Raw genomic sequence first — 21,395 nt, forward strand, 5'->3', positions numbered from 1 at the left:
AAAAATAGAATACCGTTTTTTCTAAGTATATTCATCAATTGCTAGTTAGATTCATTTGTGGTTAACTCTTTTTTCCTCTTACAACACATATATTGTCGGACAATGATTGTAAGTACTTACAAGCTTTGTAGTCAATATTTAAAAGAAATTTAATTTTTTTTCTTTCTTGTTTACGAGACAAAATTCGGGTTAGTTATACGAACACCTCTTGAGATTTTTTGTGTTTTCACAAAATGTTCTTTATGTATAAATCATTACACTAACACCCTATGTGGTTTTATTTCACTTCTACATAACCCCTTCAAGGACATATTTACCATTTTAATTAATTAGCTAAAAATAAAAATAAAAATCTTATTTATAACAGAAAAAGATTAATATTACATTAAACATTTAAAGAAACAAAATAAACCCTATGCATCTCCTGCATCTTCTTCTTCCCCTCCCTCCCGTATTTGTTTTCCAGCAACCATCTCTCTCTCAAGTTCTTTATTTGGTTTTCGACCATCTGCTGTTGTGGCTTTTATGTGTGTGACCATAATGGATTTTTTTTTTTTTTGAGTCGAGCGATAGCGTTAGTAAGTTAGATGTTAGATGAGATTCGAACCCACATTATTATGCAAAAGTATAACACCTTTCTACTACTGTTATAAAGAGCCACTTGCATGACCGTAATGGATTTGACATTCTTGAAACATAATCTATTATGTTAATTAGGATTGTTAATGACTCTCTCTTTTCTGATTTCAGCCTTTTCAAATCGCCAACCAACCGAAAACAATTATAAAAAAAAAAAAACTGAAATTTCTAGCCTTTTCAATTCTCGGCAAATAAAAAAAACAATTGAAAACAATGAAGCTGAGATGATGGGATCACCCCGGCTTGCATAGAAGAATTATAGCCTTCTCTTGCCCTTTTTTTATGTTTAACTTAAAATATTAATTTTTTTTATATTTATTTATAAAAATTGTTTTTTATTTTTAAATAATGAATTAAAAGGGTAAATTTGTCCATGTGGAAGTGATTAAAACCTCGGAAGTGTTGGTGTAATATTTTAAAACTGAAGTGCTTTTGTTAAAAACACAAAAACCTCAAGAAGTGTTTGTGTAATTAACCTGATAAAATTCACATCAACAAAGAATATGAATCTTTTTTCATATTATCATTGTTTAGCGTTTGCACGAATAACATAAAAATAATTTGTCTCGCTAAGCATGAGGATTAAAAAATGTCTAACATTCGTTTGTAAATCACTGAATGCGTGTAAAGAGACTAGTTTATTTTAATTTCCCAAATTGTCGTTAAACCACAATAGAAAACTGCACTTAATTTACATATTTGCCCAAATATTTCATACCCCGCTCCCCCAATCCCTTGTATTATCTTGGGGGCATTGTAGAAACTTCCCATTCGCAACCATACAAAATACCCATCGAAGTAATTCCAGATAGGCTTTAGCGGATGAGGCGCGCCAAAACGTCTCTGCAACTCCCAACTTCAAGCTCCAGCCATGGCATTCCCTCTATCCTCCACCATCGTCTCTCACAAGCTATCTCTCAATGTTTCCATTGCTCCTTCTACTCGAAGGCAGAATCTGAAGCCAACCCATTTCATATTTTGCTTTAATCGGAAAACTCCAGAAAGATCAGGCCTCTCCAGGGTTCATTCCATGTCCAATAACAATCACCCAAAGGTTGGTCTTGATCCTAGTCATACAGTTGATCTTTTGAAATTCTCGTTTTTGGATTTTCCAAACCTCTGAAATTGTTGTGAAATTGTGATTTTTTATGTGAATTGTGATGCCTACATTGTTGGAATCATTGTAGTAATGTAGGTCTTTTACGTAGTTTTATTATATTTATGGTAGTTTTGGTTAGTTTGAATTTGGGTTTTGCGAAGGCGATATATGAAAGAGAAAGTCTACATTTGTAGTTCTTGGCCTTGTTTGTTTGAGAGGATTAGATTGGATAGAACTATAAGGCATTTTGAAAGAAGAATGGTTGAAAAAGTTTCATATTTTGTCCAAGTTGAAGGATACTCATGAAGAAAAGATATTTCTAGTTCCCCACTAATCTACACAAAATGATAGGTTTAAAAATGACAACTTTTCTTCATGAGTAACCTTCAACTTCGACAAAATAGGACAACGTCATCCATTTCTGACTTCAAAAGGCCTTATATATAGTGAAGAGTCATATCCAATCTAATCCCTAATCCTCTCTAACAAACGAGGACCTTTGGTATTAAAATGTTCTGTTCTTCTCCTCTTTAGTGTTTTTATTATATTCAGATTCTTTGAATTCATGCTGAACTAATGGCGGTTATGTAAGGGCTGCATCCCAATTGAGAGTGCTAGAATTTAGGACTTCAAAATTTTTTGAGGCAAATTTACACTTTATACAATTGGAAATGCTTTTTAATTGGTCCCCTTCACCAGCTTATAATGTTAGTTGTAGCACATGCATTCAGGCATGTAGTTTACTAGTGGCAGGGGCTGTAGACTTCATGGCGGCTCAGTTTCCCCTATTTATCCAGTGACGGCTCTTGTGAGTCATCGCATCCACCACTTGAATTTAGGATATGGGGTTGGTTCAAGTACTAGAATGTTACCACAAATTCTTGGCGTGTGGAACGTGCCAATTCCTTTTCTCTTAAATACTATTTTTTGTCTGATTTTTTTTTTCTTTCACTGGATCTGTTATGAAATGTTTGGTATCAATGATGACTGCATGGACCTAACTGAAGTAAGTTTTTGCCGCATCATATTTACTTTGTTTGATATAAGATGGTCATAAGTTCAATAGTTATGGTGAAGAACACAATGCAGTAAACTATATTCTTGAAGAACGTTAAATTTTTTATTTGTTTCTGTCCATTCTTGTAATTATTATATTTTCGAAAGTTAGTGTTATGCTATTATACTGACTTTTACTTGCCACGACAAGAGAGTCAAATGTAGCTCAGTGACTTACCTTTCTTAGTGGCTTAAGACTTTTAAGTCCTTGTTTGTTAGGAATATATAAAACTATTTCCATTTGTGAGGTCTTTCTTTGTTTGACACGGGCTTTCAGTCATGCAGGAACTCAAAGATCAGCATAGTACTCTTACCAATTCCTCCACATCAACTTCTCCACTTAAAAACAAATTTGAAAGTCTAATTGCTGTGATCCTTGTGTTTGTCCAAATATCTTCTCCACTTCCTTTGGTTGGTTGGGATGTTTTGCCCGTTTCATCACCTGCAAATGCAGTTCTTTATTCACCAGACACCAAGGTTCCTAGAACAGGAGAACTGGCTTTAAGGAGGGCTATCCCTGCAAACACGAACATGAAAACCATACAGGTAGGTTCTTGTTGATTATTGATTTAAAAAAATGATCTCTGACCTTTGGCATTAATCTGTTTTGGATCATCTTACTTCCATTTCTAGGACTCTCTGGAAGAGATTTTGTACCTGCTAAGAATTCCACAGAGAAAGCCTTATGGAACCATGGAGGGAAATGTGAAGAAAGCTTTAAAGGTATCTACATAATACATATTTATAATTTAAAAGAAACTTTTTTAGATGGAATGCATATGATGCGTTAATTACAAAGGGAAGTAAGTGTTAATGAAGGATAGGTTATAGTTTCTTGCTATAGATTGGATTGTTATTGAAATTCGTGTTATTTAAGAGATTTTTCCTTCTTTTCTAGCTGTCACGGCTCTTCTCTCTCATTTTATTTCAAACGTTGTCATATTTTGAGATGTCCGATCCACCAAAGGCCTCAAGCATGCCCACCGGCCAGAAAACTATGTACTGCTTACTCAAATTTTCCCCTATATTGATTGTATTGTGAAGAGCTTTAAAATATAGAAACCACGTTCTCTTTTCAGTGGTTCTACTCTGCAATTTGTAAGTTGAACTTTTGTAACATGCTACATGGCAATGTCTGATGTGCAAGTGCCACTTTCTATCATGCATCTACTGGTATCTGTTCAGTTATTACTTATATATTACATGTATCTATGCTTTTAGCAGTTGGACTTTACAATTTCTGAATTATATTTCTGTATATTAGACAGCAACAGACGAAAAGGATACAATTCTGGCAAGTGTACCAACAAACTTGAGGGAGAAGGGTTCCACATTATATGCATCTCTTATTGATGGAAAGGTATGCGAATGTCCCTTTGCAAGAAAGAAAAAAATCATTACAAGGCTATTATCAAAATATCAACTTCTCTTGTGTCTCATGCGCACGTATGATATCTGACTGAAATAATAGAAGAAGAAAAGCATTGAAATGATTGTTATGAGGGTTTCATTGTTAAGTTTTACAATTTATCTTTTTGGTTTTTTTTTTATGGAATTGTAATATGTCACTTGACAATTGTTTTTATGTGATATACTGTCATTTTTAAGGAATTGGTCAGGTGCCAAATTCTAATTTTTTGAGGAAAAGCTTGTTTGCATTGCTCTAAATATATGTTAGATTATTACTCTTTCTGCATTCTTGCTGCTCATAATAAACTATGGACAAGAAAAAAAATAGGATGGTTCTGCATTTTAGTTCACATAACTAGGACAACTTGGTCATTATCCAAAACTATAAGAATGTTTTTTAATTTGCCTTAGTTTGCCAGAACGGATTGCAAGCTCTTCTTCAATGTATAAAGGATAAGGACCCAGATAAAGTATCAGTATACCTTGCATCTTCACTGGATACAATTGCAGAGCTGGAGTTATTGCAGGTACCTACAACCAATCAATAACATAAGATTCAGTCGTTTTCCTGATCTTTTTTTGTTGGTCTTATTGGACCCTGGTGTTTTTTGTTCTTTCGGTTTTGCCCTCTTTTGGTTAATTTCTTTTGATTATGAAAACAAAACATTAGATCCTCCTTTTTATGCTAGATAACTATATATCTGAATCAACAAATGGAAGCCTCATCTGAAGCTACAGGAATAATTCCTAAAAGTTATATTAGGAAACATGCAATTTTTATTATATTTGGAAACATGCAATTTTTATTATATTTTGCCCATGTTACATGGAAGAGATAGTTATTTTATTCAGACAATATGACATGCCTAAAATTACAACTTGATATTGTTCACAACAGGCTCCAGGCTTGTCATTTTTGCTGCCCGAGCAGTACCAGAGATACCCAAGGTCGCTCTTGTCTCAACAGTGTTTTCCTTTTTATGTATCGTTGTCTGTTTGGGGAATGATATTTTAGTCAAATGAAAATTCAAAATTAAACTTTTTAGTACTTATCAATTCAAACACCTCTTTACAAGACATGTGGGTATATTATTTAATTTTTTATAAATTCGTCATCATAAAAATCATGTTGAAATTAGTTCGTGTATCTGATAGAGTTTCTACTAAGCCAAATAAATTGATGTTAGTTTTGTTAGCTTGATATCTTGGTCCATTCCTTACTAACCTAAGTTAAGATTCCGGTTGGATTTTAAGAATCTAACATGGTATCAGATCTCTGATTGTAGGAGATGGAGAGCCTAGTTAAAACTTTAAATCCCCCATTCCCCACTTCTTTGTTGATTCGTAAGGTGCAGGATGGGGCTGCACCAGTGTTTATGTCTGTATTTTTCTGCCTTTCCATGTGCAGGATGGGGTTGTACCTGAAGGAGGGTTAATTTGCAATATATTGTTGGCCCATTCCTGAGTTCCTCAGTAACAGCTTAAGTTTTGGGTGCGGAGTGCTTGTCTAACACTTTTGAAGCAGGTTCTTTAGAGCTTGTTGTTTCATATGTAGTATAGGTCCCTATAATAAGGATATAATGATGCCAAGTGACAAAATTTAAAATATATGAGTTTCCCAGGAAGTCCACAGGAATTTCATCGGTCTGCTTTACAAAAGTTAAAATATTATATATACGCCGCAAAAGTATGCTTGAAAGACCTCCAAATGTGTGGTAATTTCGTAAATAGACTTTGCAATGACATCATCTGTGCTGTAAGTAGAATATCAATATTTTGTTTTAAGACATGTAGGTTTACAGGGAGAGGAACTGTTGAACTTACAATTGAGAAAGGTGATGGTTCGACATTTTCTCCAGAAGCTGGTGGTGAACCAAGAAAGACTGCTACAATTCAGGTATAACATATCGCATATTTGGGTAACGGATCTAATATTATTCTTTCTTATTTTTTTGTTTTGCATAAGTTCTGGTTGTTGATGTTATTGCAGTTTCTTGGTGAATGAGACAAAATATTCTGCTAATAGTGTTACTTTGAAAACGATTTTCACTCCATCGAGACTTGATACACTTTATATACAGTATACTTGATATAATATTTGGTTGTGGATGTTGATGCCTATTAGTTGGCCAGAATTCATTGACAACTGTTATAAAATCTGGAAATATGTGGAATGTCATATTTGGCTTGTTGTGTCCATTTAGTTTCATGTTTATCTGTTGAATTTGATTACCATTACTTTTAGCATTATAATTTATACAAAGGTAACTTATATGCATCTTATAACAATTTTTGTTAGTCAGTGTATTAGAATATGAATCAGTTTTCATTTATCCTAGGATTTCAAGTCAAATACATTTATGTTACATTCTTACATTACATGCTTGATAACCACGACTTAACGGGGCTGGGATTAACAGTAGGAAGCAATAAGTATTCATCTGATCAGTAAACCTTTGTACAGGTTGTTATAGATGGATATTCAGCACCACTAACAGCTGGGAATTTCGCAAAACTGGTAAGGTATTTGAACCTCCCATTGGCTAATTTATTGTTTATACCATGATTGTAATTCTTGCTAAAAAGGGTGACAACCGAGCCAACAAGGCTCCCCGCTTTGCGAGGGCGTTTATCCTACGCAGCCTTGCCCTTGCTTTGCAAAGAGTCTGTTTCCACGACTCATACCCATGATCTTTCGGGGTTATAAAGGAGCAACTTTTCCGTTGCGCCAAGGTTCACCCTCATTGTAATTCTTGCTAAATCTTGTATTATCTTACCACATGATATTACGTGCTGTGGAACTGTCTTATTTTTCTTTTTTATGCTATAAACTATCAAATGAAAGTTTAATTATATCAAGGCACTATTACAATCCCTAATTAGAGTTGAGCTGGCTGATTATAATTTTGGTACCAAGCAGTTCAGTTGATGCCATCTAAATTTAAGTCTTCGTTTGCAATAGTGGCATAGTGCTTATGAATTTGTATTGAGTTTCATATGATTTTACCCAGATGAAGCATGCATAAACAATCTAAATTTCTTCAGGTAATTGATGAGGCATACGATGGGACAAAGCTCAGCTCTACCGACCAAGCTATTCTCTCATACAATGGCCTTGACAAGAAAAGTGGTAACAGTGTTCCTCTAGAGATAAAGCCATCTGGGCAATTTGAGCCCTTGTACAAAACAAAATTAGACGTGCAGGTATCTTTATCCCTTGTACTATTACAGCTCCGTCAATTTCGATCAACAAAATGATTTTCCTGTATGCAATTGTCTAAATTAGTTGATTAACGTGTACTTTGTTTTTGTTTGTTCTTTTTCTCTCATGGAAGGATGGGGAGTTGCCAGTTCTTCCACTATCTGTCTACGGAGCAGTTGCAATGGCACATAGTGAAGTCTCCGATGAGTACTCATCACCATATCAGTTTTTCTTCTATCTGTATGATAAACGAAATGTAAGTGCAAGGCAAGCACCAATGTTTAAATTAATTAAACAACGAACTTGGGTTTTGACAAGCTTTAGAGCAACCATAGTGTTTTGAACGACGAATCCATCAGTTGTTTCAAAATTATTCCATCTGAAAGTGACTTTGTTGTTTCTTCATATCCTATAGGCTGGCTTGGGAGGATTATCATTTGATGAAGGAGAATTCTCAGTTTTCGGGTATGTTTTTTTACTACTAAACTGTTGTTGCAGGTAACCAAACTTGGGTTTTAAAAAAAAATGACTCTGGGTTCTTTACTTTTCCGTCATTAGTCATTACATACATTTTTAATAGGCCTTCTTAATGTGTAGATACACAACTGTTGGGAAAGATATTCTTTCACAGATAAAAACCGGAGATGTGATCCGATCTGCAAAACTGGTCGAAGGTCAAGATCGTCTTGTATTGCCCGAATGACAAGTGATTATTGTTGTCTTATCAAACCAGGAATCTCTTTCATTCTTTGTATTTGATGTATTTCAGAAGGTAGCAGACTGATTTTCTTGCTGCAGATTGTGCTGTCAAAGTTTGTGTAATCTGTTTTTTTTCTTCCATCTGAAGTTGAAGGTTCTCTTGTTAACATTGGAAAAACTTGCCCAGGGGTTTGACATCTTTCTTTGTTTATTCTTCACCCGAACCTCCAATTTTTTTCTTCCTTTTAATTTTTCCCCTTTTATCTAGTAAATTTTCATTTTCTTCCCTCTGTAAGGATTTGGAAAATTAATTTTAGTTGTTTTTTCTTCTTTAACGTCACTTACCTTATGTCTCGTTTGTTGTCTAGGATTGGATTAGATTGGATAATTTGGACAGTTCACTAGATTCATCCTATATTGAATGAAGAAATGGAAGCCGGCTTTTAAATTTTTGTACAAAGAGAAAAGATTGAAGTTTTGTTTAAGTTGAAGGTAGAAGATGAACGAACCATGAAGGAAGCTTATTTGTCCCAATCAAATTATTAGGCAAGACTTTAATTCTTGGAATGATCTGCACTTTCAACATGCCGCGTCATAATTGGGTCATTTAAGCCGAATACATATGGGAAAATACATTTTGGTTGACAGTTACATTATTACAGCATCTGACATCGATAATATTAGCAATAGATAAAGACGCTCAAGATTGTTTAAACTATTAAAACTCTGATTCCTCAGCGTGTGGTTCACACTCATTCGACGAGACAAAACTGAACCAATCATATTCCACCAATGAAATAACAAAAACTTTGAGAAACAACAAAACAAGACTATACATTTGTGTTAAGGAGGACCATGGAAACTTGAATGGCATACAAAATTGCAGCCAAAAATATGTGTTGCAAGGTTATCTGGAATCTATCTGGAATCGATTGACCGGTATCAAATTTTTGAGAGATGTAGCTTTCATTTCCAGAGTGTGCATGAGCTGAGTTCATGGGTCCAAAGGGCCCACAACTATGTGGATAATCAATTTGGAGGCGTACATTGGGTCCCACAAAAATTACGTTGGGTGAGTTTCTGGGAGACTCACGCTGTCCAAGGATCTCGCAGGAACCACGAAGCAAGGCTGAATTGTGGCCTTTGAGTCCAATTAATTCCGTATTACAAAAAATAAAATAAAGGCCTAATTACTTTTTGGGAAGTTCTGTTTACACCCAAAAATTATCTCTGGGCACCAATTTTTTTAAGGAACTGTTATTAGTATTCCAAAAATTTCAATTTGCACTTCTTATATGTGATTTTTTTCTTTCTAAATATAGAAAATTTGGAGTGCCAAATGAGAATTTTGAAGTGCTAATAACAATTTTTTTTTATTGGTGTTATAGCATTAATGAGTTAGATAGTTAGTGGTTAAGTGGGATGAGTCGGTGGGGATCGAACTTGCACTAGGGACATAGAAAAAATTATTTTCCTACGGTATAACATCATCTGCATAAATATAGAAGATTTTAAAACAAAGATTTGATTGAGTTTTTGTGCTTGAAACTTGGAATCGGAAATAACTCAAAACAAATAGATATGTTAAGGAACGAAGTATTAAACCCTCAAAGCTTGTTGTAGATGCTCTATTCATACATTACAACTTCAATATTTGGCATCACAAGTGTAGCACTTATTAAAAAAACTCGTCTATCGAAAGTAAAAGGAAACTGGATTTTTCACCATAAATTTCTAGAAATGATCAGCACCGAAAATCACACCAGAATTATAATCTAGGCTACTTTGAGGGCGTAGGCTTGAAATCGGCCGGATGAGTCTTCGATTTTGAATCTCTTCGCTTTTGAGGCAAATTCGAGCATGCAATAAGGATGATGGTATCGTCAACTTATATGATGAGATATTAGAAAAATGTATGTTAAAATATGACATATCAATTATATCGTCAACTTATATGGCTAACTTATATCAGAACACCAAACTGTACTACTCATTCACTCTATCGCTGCCGACATTGTATAACTTACACCGTATGCCAATTTAACTTTCTGTTTTGGCACAAATCAGGCCGGCATTGTATGCGAACCACTAGCAACGGTACGAGTAAAAGAGCAGCACGACGTCGTTCTCTTAGGAATATTCAGGTCAACGTCCAATTTTTTGCATCTCTCAAATTTGTTAATTTATCCATTTTTTCTGGTTTAACAAACAATCATCTCTTTCATGTGGCCTTCATTTCATCACCATATTCTCCCTAAAAAAAAATCAACATCCTCAACACAGCACCTCACCATAAAAATCTACACCACCCTCTTTTCACCCAATTAAAATCCTACACGATTGCACCCGTCTTCAAGATCAACCTCGAAACCTCCATCCACCGTTCATCTCAGAACGCCTACAAAACCCAACGGTTCCCCAAACTGAAATTATACTCCTCAATGCACTTGATCGCATCTCCCGCCACAGCTACCATATCAAAACCAATCGCATTTCCCCGTTCCAACGCGGCGAGATACAATTTTCAGACTTGAACTCGGTGCCCCTCCAGACTCTGTCTCAACGGTCAGCCATGGCCGCCATCCACTCCATAGCAGCTCAGAGCTTCCTCTCTCTCCCGAACCCCAAACCCAGAAAACCCATTGCCGCTCACCCAAAACCCATCTTGACCTCCAAACTCCCAAAAAACCCAACTTTCCCCAGAAACAAACAGAAAAGCAGGTGGGTTTTGAACTCGGCGGTCGAGCGAGAAGAGTTCGATGTGATTCCGGTTCAGAGCTCCGACCGTACGGACCAGCAGGAAGGGGTGGTGGCCAGCAGGGTGGAGAGCGAAGGCGGGGATCAGGGGGAGTTGGTGAGTCAGGTGGGCGGGTTCGGAGCGAGTGAGGGGAGGCTTTCGTTTGAAGGGGCTGGTGGGTTTGGGTCTTCTGGGGTTGGAAGTGAGAGGGAGAGTGAGGAATTCGAGAGGCTGGTGGATAGGACTATCAATGCCGCTATTGTGCTTGCAGCTGGTACTTTTGCTCTCACTAAGTTGGTCACCGTCGACCAGGATTACTGGCATGTAAGTCCATCTATCTAGTACTTGATTGCTGTTTAATTATATTCAAAGAGATTAATTGCCATTTTATTTGTTTTCATGTGTTTGTATGTGAGAACTTGATGTGAATTATGTTAAGGAAGATGTATTTTGGAGTTGGTTCTTAGTAAAGTTTAGTTCGATTTCGTTTTTCCTTCTAGTTCTCTAAAGTTGCTTAATTCTCTCTGGTAACTAACATACTTTTACACTCAGGTTTTATCAATTGCCTGTAGTGCTTTTTTTTACTTTGAGTCTAAGGATTTAGAATTTGCAGTTTACTTGGTGGATTAAAGTTAGTTGAGCTGTATCAGCTAATAGCTATGTCTTTGTGGAGCAGGTTGTCTGTCTTATGATAAGTTGTGAATGTGTTGGATTGATGATGTATGTTTAGATTACCTTTTGTTATCGTTATATGACCATCATGAGGAGGCAAGAGTGAGGGGATGCTCTTTTGAAGGTCCACAATTATTCAAACTTGTTAAATCCAAAAGGAAACATGATCTGAAAATGTTACGTCGTATCAGGGTTGATTTTTCACTATAGAATGACAATCATGGGGAGAAACTAGGTTACTAGGTCACAGAATAGTAGAGATGGAACAAGCATGGTGAGATAAATGAGTTGCTTGTGAGGATGGAGAAGAAAAAGAAAACAGAATTAGATGTACATGATTGATGGGGGACATGGAGATTACTGCCATTTCTGAAGTTGAATTTGGTGAAGAGGACCTGTCTCTTATTGTTAGAACTGTATTAAGTATGAAGCAATTGGCTCTGTCCGATTAGTTTGAAGTTATCTTTAGAAAATTTCGTCATAGGTTGTGATTTGTGATTGAATGTCTCAAACCATTTATTTATATAGGGTTCGCTCTGCTTCATTTTATAATTTTCGTTTCTATGTCCACTGCACTTTTAGCAATTTTTCTGATGGGATTTATGTGTTGGTACTCTTTTCAGGGTTGGACTCTATATGAGATCCTCAGATACGCACCTCAACACAACTGGAGCGCTTATGAGGACGCTCTCAAGACTAACCCAGTTTTAGCCAAAATGGTGATTAGTGGTGTGGTGTACTCTGTAGGGGACTGGATTGCACAGGTGTGTTGCTGTTGTGAAGTAAAAATTTTAATTCCTACTGCTGGTGAAGTTAGTTCTTGACAGTACATAATGCTTGTTTTATTTTTTTATTTTTTTTGTCAAAGCATAATGCTTGTTTTATGATTTTTGTAGTGCTTTGAAGGAAAACCTCTATTTGAGTTCGACCGTTCACGAATGCTCAGGTCAGGTCTTGTTGGATTTACTCTCCATGGTTCCCTCTCTCACTACTATTACCAGTTTTGCGAGGTAAAGTTCTTCTGCAGTTGTTTGACAATTTTTATTGTAGAAATTCCTATGGTTCCTTGAACAACTGAAACTTATTTCAGGAGCTTTTTCCCTTCCAAGACTGGTGGGTGGTTCCTGCCAAAGTAGCCTTCGACCAAACTGTATGGGCAGCAATTTGGAACAGCATTTACTTTACAGTAGTGGGATTTTTGCGTTTTGAATCTCCCATCAGTATTTTTAGTGAACTGACAGCGACATTTTGGCCAATGCTAACAGTAAGAGAACCTTCTGCCTTTTTGGTTTTAAGAATTACTATCTTTTCATGCTCTCTCTAGTGTTTAGAGTCAAACGACTTGAAATTTAGTTTATTCTATATGTCCTCTAGCTTGTGGACATTTGAAAGTCGGGATCGTCCAAAGTCTTTGATCAATTTGAACCTGAATCGTTGGTTTTATACTATAATTATATCAAGGTTCTGTCAGTTGTCAATCAAAAAATGTTTGTGTATTCAACTATATATTGGCATGCATATTTGTGTCAGCTGTTTCCTGTCCATGCAGTGTTAACACTTTTTCCGTTGTGATGTAGTTTTAATCTTGGAATAAGAGTTGTGTGCCATTTATCTTGTCAATAGGCCTAGCCTTTAACTATGATCTTTGACCTTACCTTGGGTTGTTAGAAATGTTGTCCAAATGAACGTTAATCTATTTTGTCCTAATGTTTTATCTAGTGGGTATTGTTTTAAAGAAAATTAGAATTTTATCTTTTACAGAATTACATATATTGAGTTTTTATCTTTAAACAATAGTGTTTGCTTTCACTGGCCGTGGCTTAGAATCAGGCAGTGTGCATATATGGTAAAACTTTGTCGACCGTAAACTCCAAAAGGTGCTTTTTCATTCCAAAACATGCATTTTCCTTCCTGATATCCAAAACACAAGAGGAAAAGTATGGATATTCAGAGAAATAAAAAGTGTTTGTCTTTTATGGTCTGAGTCATGTCACATGGTCAAGAGAAATGTAATTGTTCGACCATTGACATATTATGGAATGATTTGTTTTGCAGGCAGGGTGGAAGCTTTGGCCATTTGCGCATCTTGTTACCTATGGTGTGATACCTGTCGAACAAAGGCTCTTATGGGTGGACTGTGTAGAGTTAGTCTGGGTGACTATACTCTCAACGTAAGTACCTAGTATTGATTCTTTTTGTATTTACACTAGTAAGTGGAAAATATCAGTGATCATGACTTACTTTCGTCCTCAAAGACAGCTAAATAAGTACCCTTGCTAAAATTATTCATGCTTTCTTGCTTATTTAGCGTATATATGATATGCATGTTTCTACGGGAATAATGGTTGTCTGGCTGAACAGAATTGTGCACTGTATTTTGATGTTTTCTTCACAAATTTGAGGTATATGGCAGATAAAGTGTCTACCTTTTTATTTAGTTTAGAGTGAGTCTGGTTTCGAAGGGTCGAGCCTAACACTTACCTTTTTCTCCTATTCAATGGGGGCCGGGGCAAGGTTGTATTATGTGTTGCTCTTTAGAGGAGACATGCTACGTCCAGTCCACATTTTGTTTTGCTCTCAAATAATATAGGAAACATTTAAGCATGAAATTCTTTTTGAATTCAGAAACCTAGGTTTTTGTTGGGTAGTTACAAAGTTCGTTTTGAGAACTTGTGTTCCTAATGTCGTGCTGCAGCAACTTTTTTCATGTCTTGGGTGGGTTTCATGTCTAACATAGCTTATAATTTCTGTTTGCTAGTTACTCAAATGAAAAATCAGAAGCAAGGATTTCTGAGGCACCAGCTGAAGATATTTCCAGTTCGTCGAACACAAGTCCTCTTGAGGTACCATACAAGCTCTTTTACTCTGATTTTCTTGTGTATATAAGAGCTGCAGATTACACTAGTTGCTACAATATTTTGATTTCTTCCCCTACATCAGGAGTAAACAAATTGAAAACGGCCAGAAGATCAGAGACGGATACTTACATGAGGGAAATTGCTCAGTGAGTGTGAAAAACTAAAGATCGACTCCATGAGGACCGTGACGTTGAAGGTGAAGTACCTAGCAATGTGGAAGTGTGCCTGGGCAGGTTGATTATATATATCACGTGTATACGTTAAGTGCCCCCAGTTTCGTTTATATATGCATCGAGTTCCTCGTATATAACTTTAGATCATTTAATTAATGTATCTCCCAGAAAAACAAATTAGTATAAACAGAACATTATATGTATAGTTTGGGAAAGATGGATGGAAATGTTCCCAATTTAGATGCGTTTCCATGTTCTTGATGCGTCTTCTGATTTGACGGTATTGGTTTTTTCTGTTACTAGCCTATCAACACGAGCCTCGTTGTGAGATAGAAGGTTTTACTACTGAACAGTTGTGGAAAAAAAATTGTGGAAGAAGTGGATGCTAGGGATAACGTTCCCCATTGAATTGAACACTATGTGTCGCAATTAGCTTCGGGGGAGGATCATTTAACTTCCCTGTACAGCAGTTTTACAAAATAATGCACCATGCGTCGCTGCACCATCTGTCGCATCTACGGAAGGTGAAATTCAAGCACAATCGTCATGTTTCAAGTGGCATGCCTTATTAAAAAGGGTTGATTTTGTGAAAAATTAATAATAAGTTACAATATTACCAATAGAACAACAATATTTATGTTAATTATAAAAAGTGTTACTAGGCCCACCCCGTTGTCCTATTTTTACACCCATATTATAATCCCATCCACCATAAAAAAAAAAGAAAAATAACCTACTATCTTCCCACCGACCATTATCCCCAAAGTACCATTCCAGTTTCCACCCTTGACACCGTTTACCAACACAGCCTACCCCTTCCCAAAGTCATATTACTGACCCATGAGAAGCATAGAAACTGGCATCCATATTGCTTCTCTAGCTTGTTCTCCCATCTATTTTTTAATTATTTAAATAATATTTTAATATAAGGAAAATGATTATATTTATATGATTGAAATAGAGGGAAGTAAAACAGCGACCACCCTTCTGCACTTTTTACCACCATCCCGACTATTCCCATGGCTGACCATGGAGGCGATGCAACAATAGAACGAAGAGTCAGTCGCTCAACCAATCATAGAATCAAAGCCGAAATAATAAGAAGTGAAATCGGTAGAGAAAGAAACTCAGTTGACATCCATATATGACTTGATGCATTTAGTTTGTTTGGGATTTGTATTACGTACGACGGGCTTGACGAATATAAAGATCAATTCGTGATTCAATAATTTAGGATCCAATAAACATAAATTAAAATTTAGAAGGAATAAAGTGACGACGAGACGTTTGGGAATTGAGATTATGAGTTGCTGGGAGTGTGGGTGGAAGTGAATGATCTAATCTTGTTTTCCCTTAGTCCTTATTTGACATTTTACGTGAGGATAAATCGGTAATTAAATTTTTTAATAAATAGTGGGTGTAGAAATAAGACAAAGAGGTGGTATAAATAGGTCAATCATGTATTGTGATATATAAATGCATTTAAAATAAACAAAAATTACAAAATCTGCCACAACAGCTGACATCCACTTCAACAAACACTCCATTTCTCATAGTTTTATATTTGAAATAAGTCATTACAGATCAGACACTGCAATGCAGTGTCTGTTTCCTGATTCTGTTTCTTACATTGGGATTCAGACACTGCGTTGCAATGTCCATTTACTGGTTTTGTTTTTTTCCATCAGTCACGTGCCTCCTACATGTTCCTTTGTACATTTGGATTCAGACACTGTTCCTGGTTCTGTTTTTTACTTTTGGATTCAAACACTGCGTTGTAGTGTCTGTTTCCTAGTTCTATTTTTTTCATCACTCACACGTCTCCTACACTTCACACCTCATGCAACTCCTGATTTTTACATTTAAATTCAAACACTGTAATGTAGTGCTCGTTTCCTGGCTCTGTTTTTTACATTTAGATTCATACACTGTAATGAAGCGTTCATTTCCTAGTTCTGTTTTTTTTTATTTATTTTTATAATTTTTACATTTGAATTCGAACACTGCAGTTTGCAGTGGAGTGTTCATTTCCTAGTTCTATTTTTTACATTTTGCAGTGTTCGTTTCCTAGTTCCCTTTATTTTAGTTAAGTAGACTCCTCCATGTAAACGAAGGCCGAGAAAGAGAGAAAGTGATAGAATATACATGTCCTAACTATTTATATGATTCAAATCCTCTCAAGATCAGTTTCATAGGAATAGAAATCCAAAGGCCAAAGCCTCTTCCTCCTCAAGTTCTCTTTCTCCCTCGCACCCCCACTCCCCACCGTTGTTAACAAACCCCAAATTCAATTGCAAGTCATTTGTGCTCTAAGTCTGATTTATTTTTTCGCTATCCCTTATTCTTCCATATTTATGAAAAAGATCTCTGCAACCAAAAGACATTGGTTTGCACGACCTCTCTCTTTGTTGTTTCATTAACATCGGCTGAGATATTAGGGTTGAGGGATTTGCAATTGAGGGATGTGGTGGTGTTGGGGCTTATTTGGAGAGGTAAGGTGAGAGACCTACAATTGGGGGTTGTGGGTAGGGTGGGTTATGGTGGTGTTGGGGTTGATTTTGAGGTGGCGTTAATTTGGAATTTGGGGAGTTGTTGGTTCGAGGTTGAGAGCTTCGAAGTGAGGGAGAGCGAGAAGAGTTAAGGGGAAAAGAGGAAGGATAAGGGATTTTGACCGTTGAATTTGTATCAATGGAAGAGATCCATCGGTCTAGAGGATCTCTACAAAATTGATCCAGAGAGGATCTAAATCCGTATTTATAATAGCTTAAGCCCATATGACATTCATAGAGAGAGAAAGAGAGAGAATGATAGAATAGTCAAATTCTAACTATATTATAATGACTTAAAGCCTATGTTGTATTCATCATTGACCTATGCCTAATTAAGAAAAATATATCATTGATTAAGTCCAAAACAAAAATATGTCATTGACATATGACTTAATAGTAAAGTTTTTATTGACTTTTGGCTAAATTACCTATTAAAAAGTGGTAGGTATTTGATTAAAGAAATTGAGTTTCTAATCGGGAAAGCTCTCGTTTTATAAGAGTAATATTATTTGTATTATTTCAACTCACCCACATATTTTAAGTATCACGTGAGTAGATTCATCTATATTAGAAAGATAATACGAATAAATTATTATTTGTGGCTACAACAGCCCACGTGATAAGCTAATGTAGTGTCATAAGTCAACTAAAATTATAACATGTTATGTACCCTCATATTATTTAAATTTAACCAAAGTTACCAACTGGGTCTCTAAACCCAACATATATGTTGTAATTCGGATGGATGTATAACAATTTCCTTAGCAGGTTGTGTGACGTTACTGTCACATACTATTTCTTTCATTATGTATGATTATTATATTTTTTTCAAAATAATTATGATTATTTGAGATGATTCAAATAGTTCGATTTTTTTCAACATGCATGTCCAGTTAAATTTTATAAAGTATAACTACTTGCCAAAACAAAGCCAATTATCATATTTGCAGGAGAGATGCATTGAGTGAACAAGAATCTTTCACAGTCAAAACTAATATAGACAGATTGGTGAATAATTAATCATCCTCTATGGAACAAAAAACAGCAATTACTTAATAAATTAATTACAACATGCCGAGCCAAATCGGTTTGAAATAGTAAAATAAAGGTTTAGCGAGCTCCTCCTTTAAGCCATTGACATGTTAGAAAGCCGACTGGGCATCGGTTGGAAATTCCACCACCGAAGACTTAAGCTACGATTTGGTGTATGTCTCAACGCCCTCCTCAAAACCTCCTTGTTTGCATAGTTCCTCCTCCACTTTTCGCCACCCGGAGGCATTGCATATCCGTGCCGGCTACACCTGTTCAATCCGGGACGATTCGAGCACGTACATACCTGTTTCCGAGGCCTTGGGGATGATGATGATGAGGGTGGCGCTACCATACAACCCTTGTTTTGAGCAGTGAGTGTTTGTAGCCTCTCTCCAATGTACCTGTAGTGAGGGTTGTTCTTTTGCATTTTGTGAAATTGTAAAGCCAAAGGAGAAGAGAAGAATTGTGCTCTGTGTAATATGATCCTTTGTATATGATATATTTATGTGAATATAACACGAGTAATGTACCTGGCCTGTGGAGATATATGTGATGCTTATACAGTTGTATATGAGTCACTATATTTATAGGGGGAAGACATTTTCCCAGTTCAAAATGGTTGTGCTCAGACTGTTTGACCAGTCGATTATTTATATTTCTTGTAATTCCTCCTTGGCTTGGTACCAAATGAAGGAAAGGGATCCGGCTTTCCACCTAATCCATTAAGTTTGGGATTCAAACCGTTGAAATTTGATTTAACGGTTATAAACAGGTGGCCCCTTTAAAAGTGATAATAACTGTAGCTGTTAGATCAAATTTCAACGACCCAGATCCCGGACTAGATGGATTAAGTGAAAAGGAATCCGGAGATGATCACTTTCCTCGAATGAAGACTTGGTCTAGAATATTGGACTTTTTATATTTTTTTTAGTTTTAATGTGTAGGAGGACCAGAAACATTTGAACAGCGAAGTCTTGTCAAAGTTTGAAGAATGTTCATAGCATGTATAGGACATGTCAAACACTTTACATGTAGCACGCATTGGGTCCAAGAAGTTGGCTCTGCTCTGCCTGTTATGACCAAACCTATTTGCCAGCTTAGTATTAGTGTGGTTCTAGTTTCTCCCAACATTTCCACTAAAATAATATTAGCATCGTGTTATTTTTAACTTGTTTGGGCATGATTATTTTACACATTGGACTTATCATATAAGAAATAATTTACACACATTATATTTTCATCTTTTGTATATTTTTTTAGTCATTAGATTGAACAAATTGAAAAGGAACTAAAGATTTGAATTAAAAAAATTGGGCATGAAGTGAAAAATGATGTATAAAAATCACTCCACATATTATAATAATCAAGAGTTCATTCCCGTTGAGGGAATACACAAAATAATGTATCGTCACCATATAAATTTCATAATTAGAAGTGTTCAATTTTAAATTTTTTGTTTTTATGATTATTTTTACAAAAAATCAATCGATTTGAAAATCATTAGTCGTCCACATGTATCAAATAAAAAAATGGTTCATCATGGCTAGACGATCTCTATCCGAATGTTTTTTATTTTATAAAAATGATAGTCAAACAAAGGTTAAGAAATTAAATGATTTCAATTATGAAATTTAAACGGTGAAGAAACATTATTCGCAATGAATAATATATGGGCATTTCCACATGAAGAGATGCAAATATCATCCTTTAAAAATTATCGTTCATGCGTGTGTGAGTGCTTATTGGTTGGCGATTGAGTAAAACCTCAAAATAAATCAATGACTAACAACCATCTACAAACGTGTGAACGGCTGTCACGATTACTACTCCATAATCATGAAACATGCATGCATGATATAAACAAGTTTTGTACCATATGCATTACATAGAACATGGGACTGAATCATTGCCTTCTAATTCGTCTAGCCTATAGGTTATTTTTCTGCCTAGAACAACTTCGAAATCAACTGTCAAATGTTGTTGGAAGTTGGACTTTTTATGCCATATTTTTCGAATGAAGACTTTTAGGTCGCTTTGTGCATGCCCATTATCCAAACAGCATAAAACATAAAGAAAATGATTTCAATGTGTCGCTTAACCATGGATTTTTACTATTCAATCATGTCCTAAATATGGTTTAAAATTAGTTATGATTGGCTGAGCACCAACTCATTCATTTGAAGCCCCATATTCTTTGGCTGTGAGGACCCTATTCTTAACCTCTTTAGTAGGAGTGTAACTTATTTATCTGGTACGAAGATTCGGACCAAATGATAATTTTGGGTTGGTTGGGTTTGAGTTTGTGAGGTGCTAATTCGGTTGTGTCGTTCTTAGCTAAAATACAAGTAAAAAAAGGATTTGGCGATATAAAAACCAATCCAAATGCTGCAATGTAAACTAAACTATAAAAAACACAGCAATTTTAATAAGACACATATCATGTTTTAGTTATTAGATCGGTAAAAATCGGACAGTTGAATAATAAACAGTTTCTTCACATTAAGTAAATTAGATTTATGTTTACTCTTATATCCAATGAGGCCTTAATAATGTGGTATGTATCTTGTAATTTAAGATACTTATATTCCGTCTACACATTATAGACTAGCATATGTGCGTAGTTAATTAGTATTTGAGATATTGGCTCATACCCCTCAACTAGTAAAAGATTACTCTTATATTTGTTTTTTATATAAGTGATATTCTCCACTATATATTAATCTAAACTATGAAGGGGAGATTTCGAAACCGAGTGGAGAGAGAAAAACACAATGTGCTCTAGCCAATTAGCTAAGCCTCAAGTTTGCATTCTTATTGTAGTTTGAAATGTTAAGTTATGTGATTGTTATGGTGCCTATCTAATTGACTTATTCCCATAGTACCTTAGATGATATGATTAAGAATAATTAAGTCATTTTGACTGTGTTGACCAAATTGTATAGACTCTAAGTTGTCCTAACATTATTTAATTCGAATGGCATAACTTTGTAGCAGTAGGTTCTGTGATCTACCATAAATGCATTCTTCTTCACGTCGGACTCGTGCATTCTGATTGGATCGAACCCGTTGTATGCATCCATGAAACTCAACAAATCATGTCCAGTTGTGGAATCTACGACAAGTCGATATGTGGTAGCGGATACAAATCATTCGGGTAAGTTGTTTGGGTTAAAACTTGAACTTTGGGCTTAAAAGGGAGTTGGCCCAAAAGAAGGACTAGGAGGAAAGGAGCCCGAAGCTCAGCCAAAGCCTAGAAGGCAGAAAAGGCC

General features: G+C 35.8%; 2 protein-coding genes across 4 annotated transcripts; both read left to right on the forward strand.

Moving 5' to 3' along the window:
* The first annotated feature begins 1,431 nt into the window (after positions 1-1,431).
* LOC126615203 (peptidyl-prolyl cis-trans isomerase CYP37, chloroplastic-like) lies at positions 1,432-8,323 on the forward strand. 3 transcript variants are annotated; one of them, XM_050282980.1, is made up of 12 exons: positions 1,432-1,693; positions 3,080-3,340; positions 3,428-3,517; positions 4,059-4,154; positions 4,624-4,731; positions 5,103-5,152; positions 5,999-6,101; positions 6,669-6,722; positions 7,250-7,408; positions 7,540-7,662; positions 7,822-7,904; positions 8,004-8,323. In XM_050282980.1, the coding sequence occupies exons 1-12, from the start codon at positions 1,511-1,513 to the stop codon at positions 8,107-8,109; spliced, it is 1,416 nt and encodes a 471-aa protein (XP_050138937.1). In that variant the 5' UTR covers positions 1,432-1,510; the 3' UTR covers positions 8,110-8,323. The 3 variants fall into 3 exon arrangements, with proteins under 3 accessions (XP_050138937.1, XP_050138939.1, XP_050138940.1); XM_050282982.1 differs by having other exon boundaries at positions 1,433-1,693; positions 7,822-7,871; XM_050282983.1 differs by having other exon boundaries at positions 1,546-1,693; positions 3,072-3,340.
* A 2,212-nt stretch (positions 8,324-10,535) lies between these two features.
* LOC126615660 (uncharacterized) lies at positions 10,536-14,785 on the forward strand. The gene is made up of 7 exons (XM_050283525.1): positions 10,536-11,166; positions 12,138-12,278; positions 12,411-12,524; positions 12,605-12,778; positions 13,570-13,685; positions 14,273-14,357; positions 14,455-14,785. The coding sequence occupies exons 1-7, from the start codon at positions 10,678-10,680 to the stop codon at positions 14,458-14,460; spliced, it is 1,125 nt and encodes a 374-aa protein (XP_050139482.1). The 5' UTR covers positions 10,536-10,677; the 3' UTR covers positions 14,461-14,785.
* The last annotated feature ends 6,610 nt before the right edge of the window (positions 14,786-21,395 follow it).

Source organism: Malus sylvestris, chromosome 3, assembly GCF_916048215.2.
Source record: "Malus sylvestris chromosome 3, drMalSylv7.2, whole genome shotgun sequence".
Taxonomy (NCBI): Eukaryota; Viridiplantae; Streptophyta; class Magnoliopsida; order Rosales; family Rosaceae; genus Malus; species Malus sylvestris.

Excerpts from the sequence above, each read along its gene's own strand:
- LOC126615203 (XM_050282980.1), top strand. The coding sequence starts at position 1,511 with ATGGCATTCCCTCTATCCTCCACCATCGTCTCTCACAAGCTATCTCTC. Across the intron at positions 1,694-3,079 it reads CCAATAACAATCACCCAAAG|GAACTCAAAGATCAGCATAG; the intron begins GTTGGTCTTGAT and ends TCAGTCATGCAG. Across the intron at positions 6,102-6,668 it reads GAAAGACTGCTACAATTCAG|GTTGTTATAGATGGATATTC; the intron begins GTATAACATATC and ends ACCTTTGTACAG.
- LOC126615660 (XM_050283525.1), top strand. The coding sequence starts at position 10,678 with ATGGCCGCCATCCACTCCATAGCAGCTCAGAGCTTCCTCTCTCTCCCG. Across the intron at positions 11,167-12,137 it reads TCGACCAGGATTACTGGCAT|GGTTGGACTCTATATGAGAT; the intron begins GTAAGTCCATCT and ends TACTCTTTTCAG. Across the intron at positions 13,686-14,272 it reads TGGGTGACTATACTCTCAAC|TTACTCAAATGAAAAATCAG; the intron begins GTAAGTACCTAG and ends TCTGTTTGCTAG.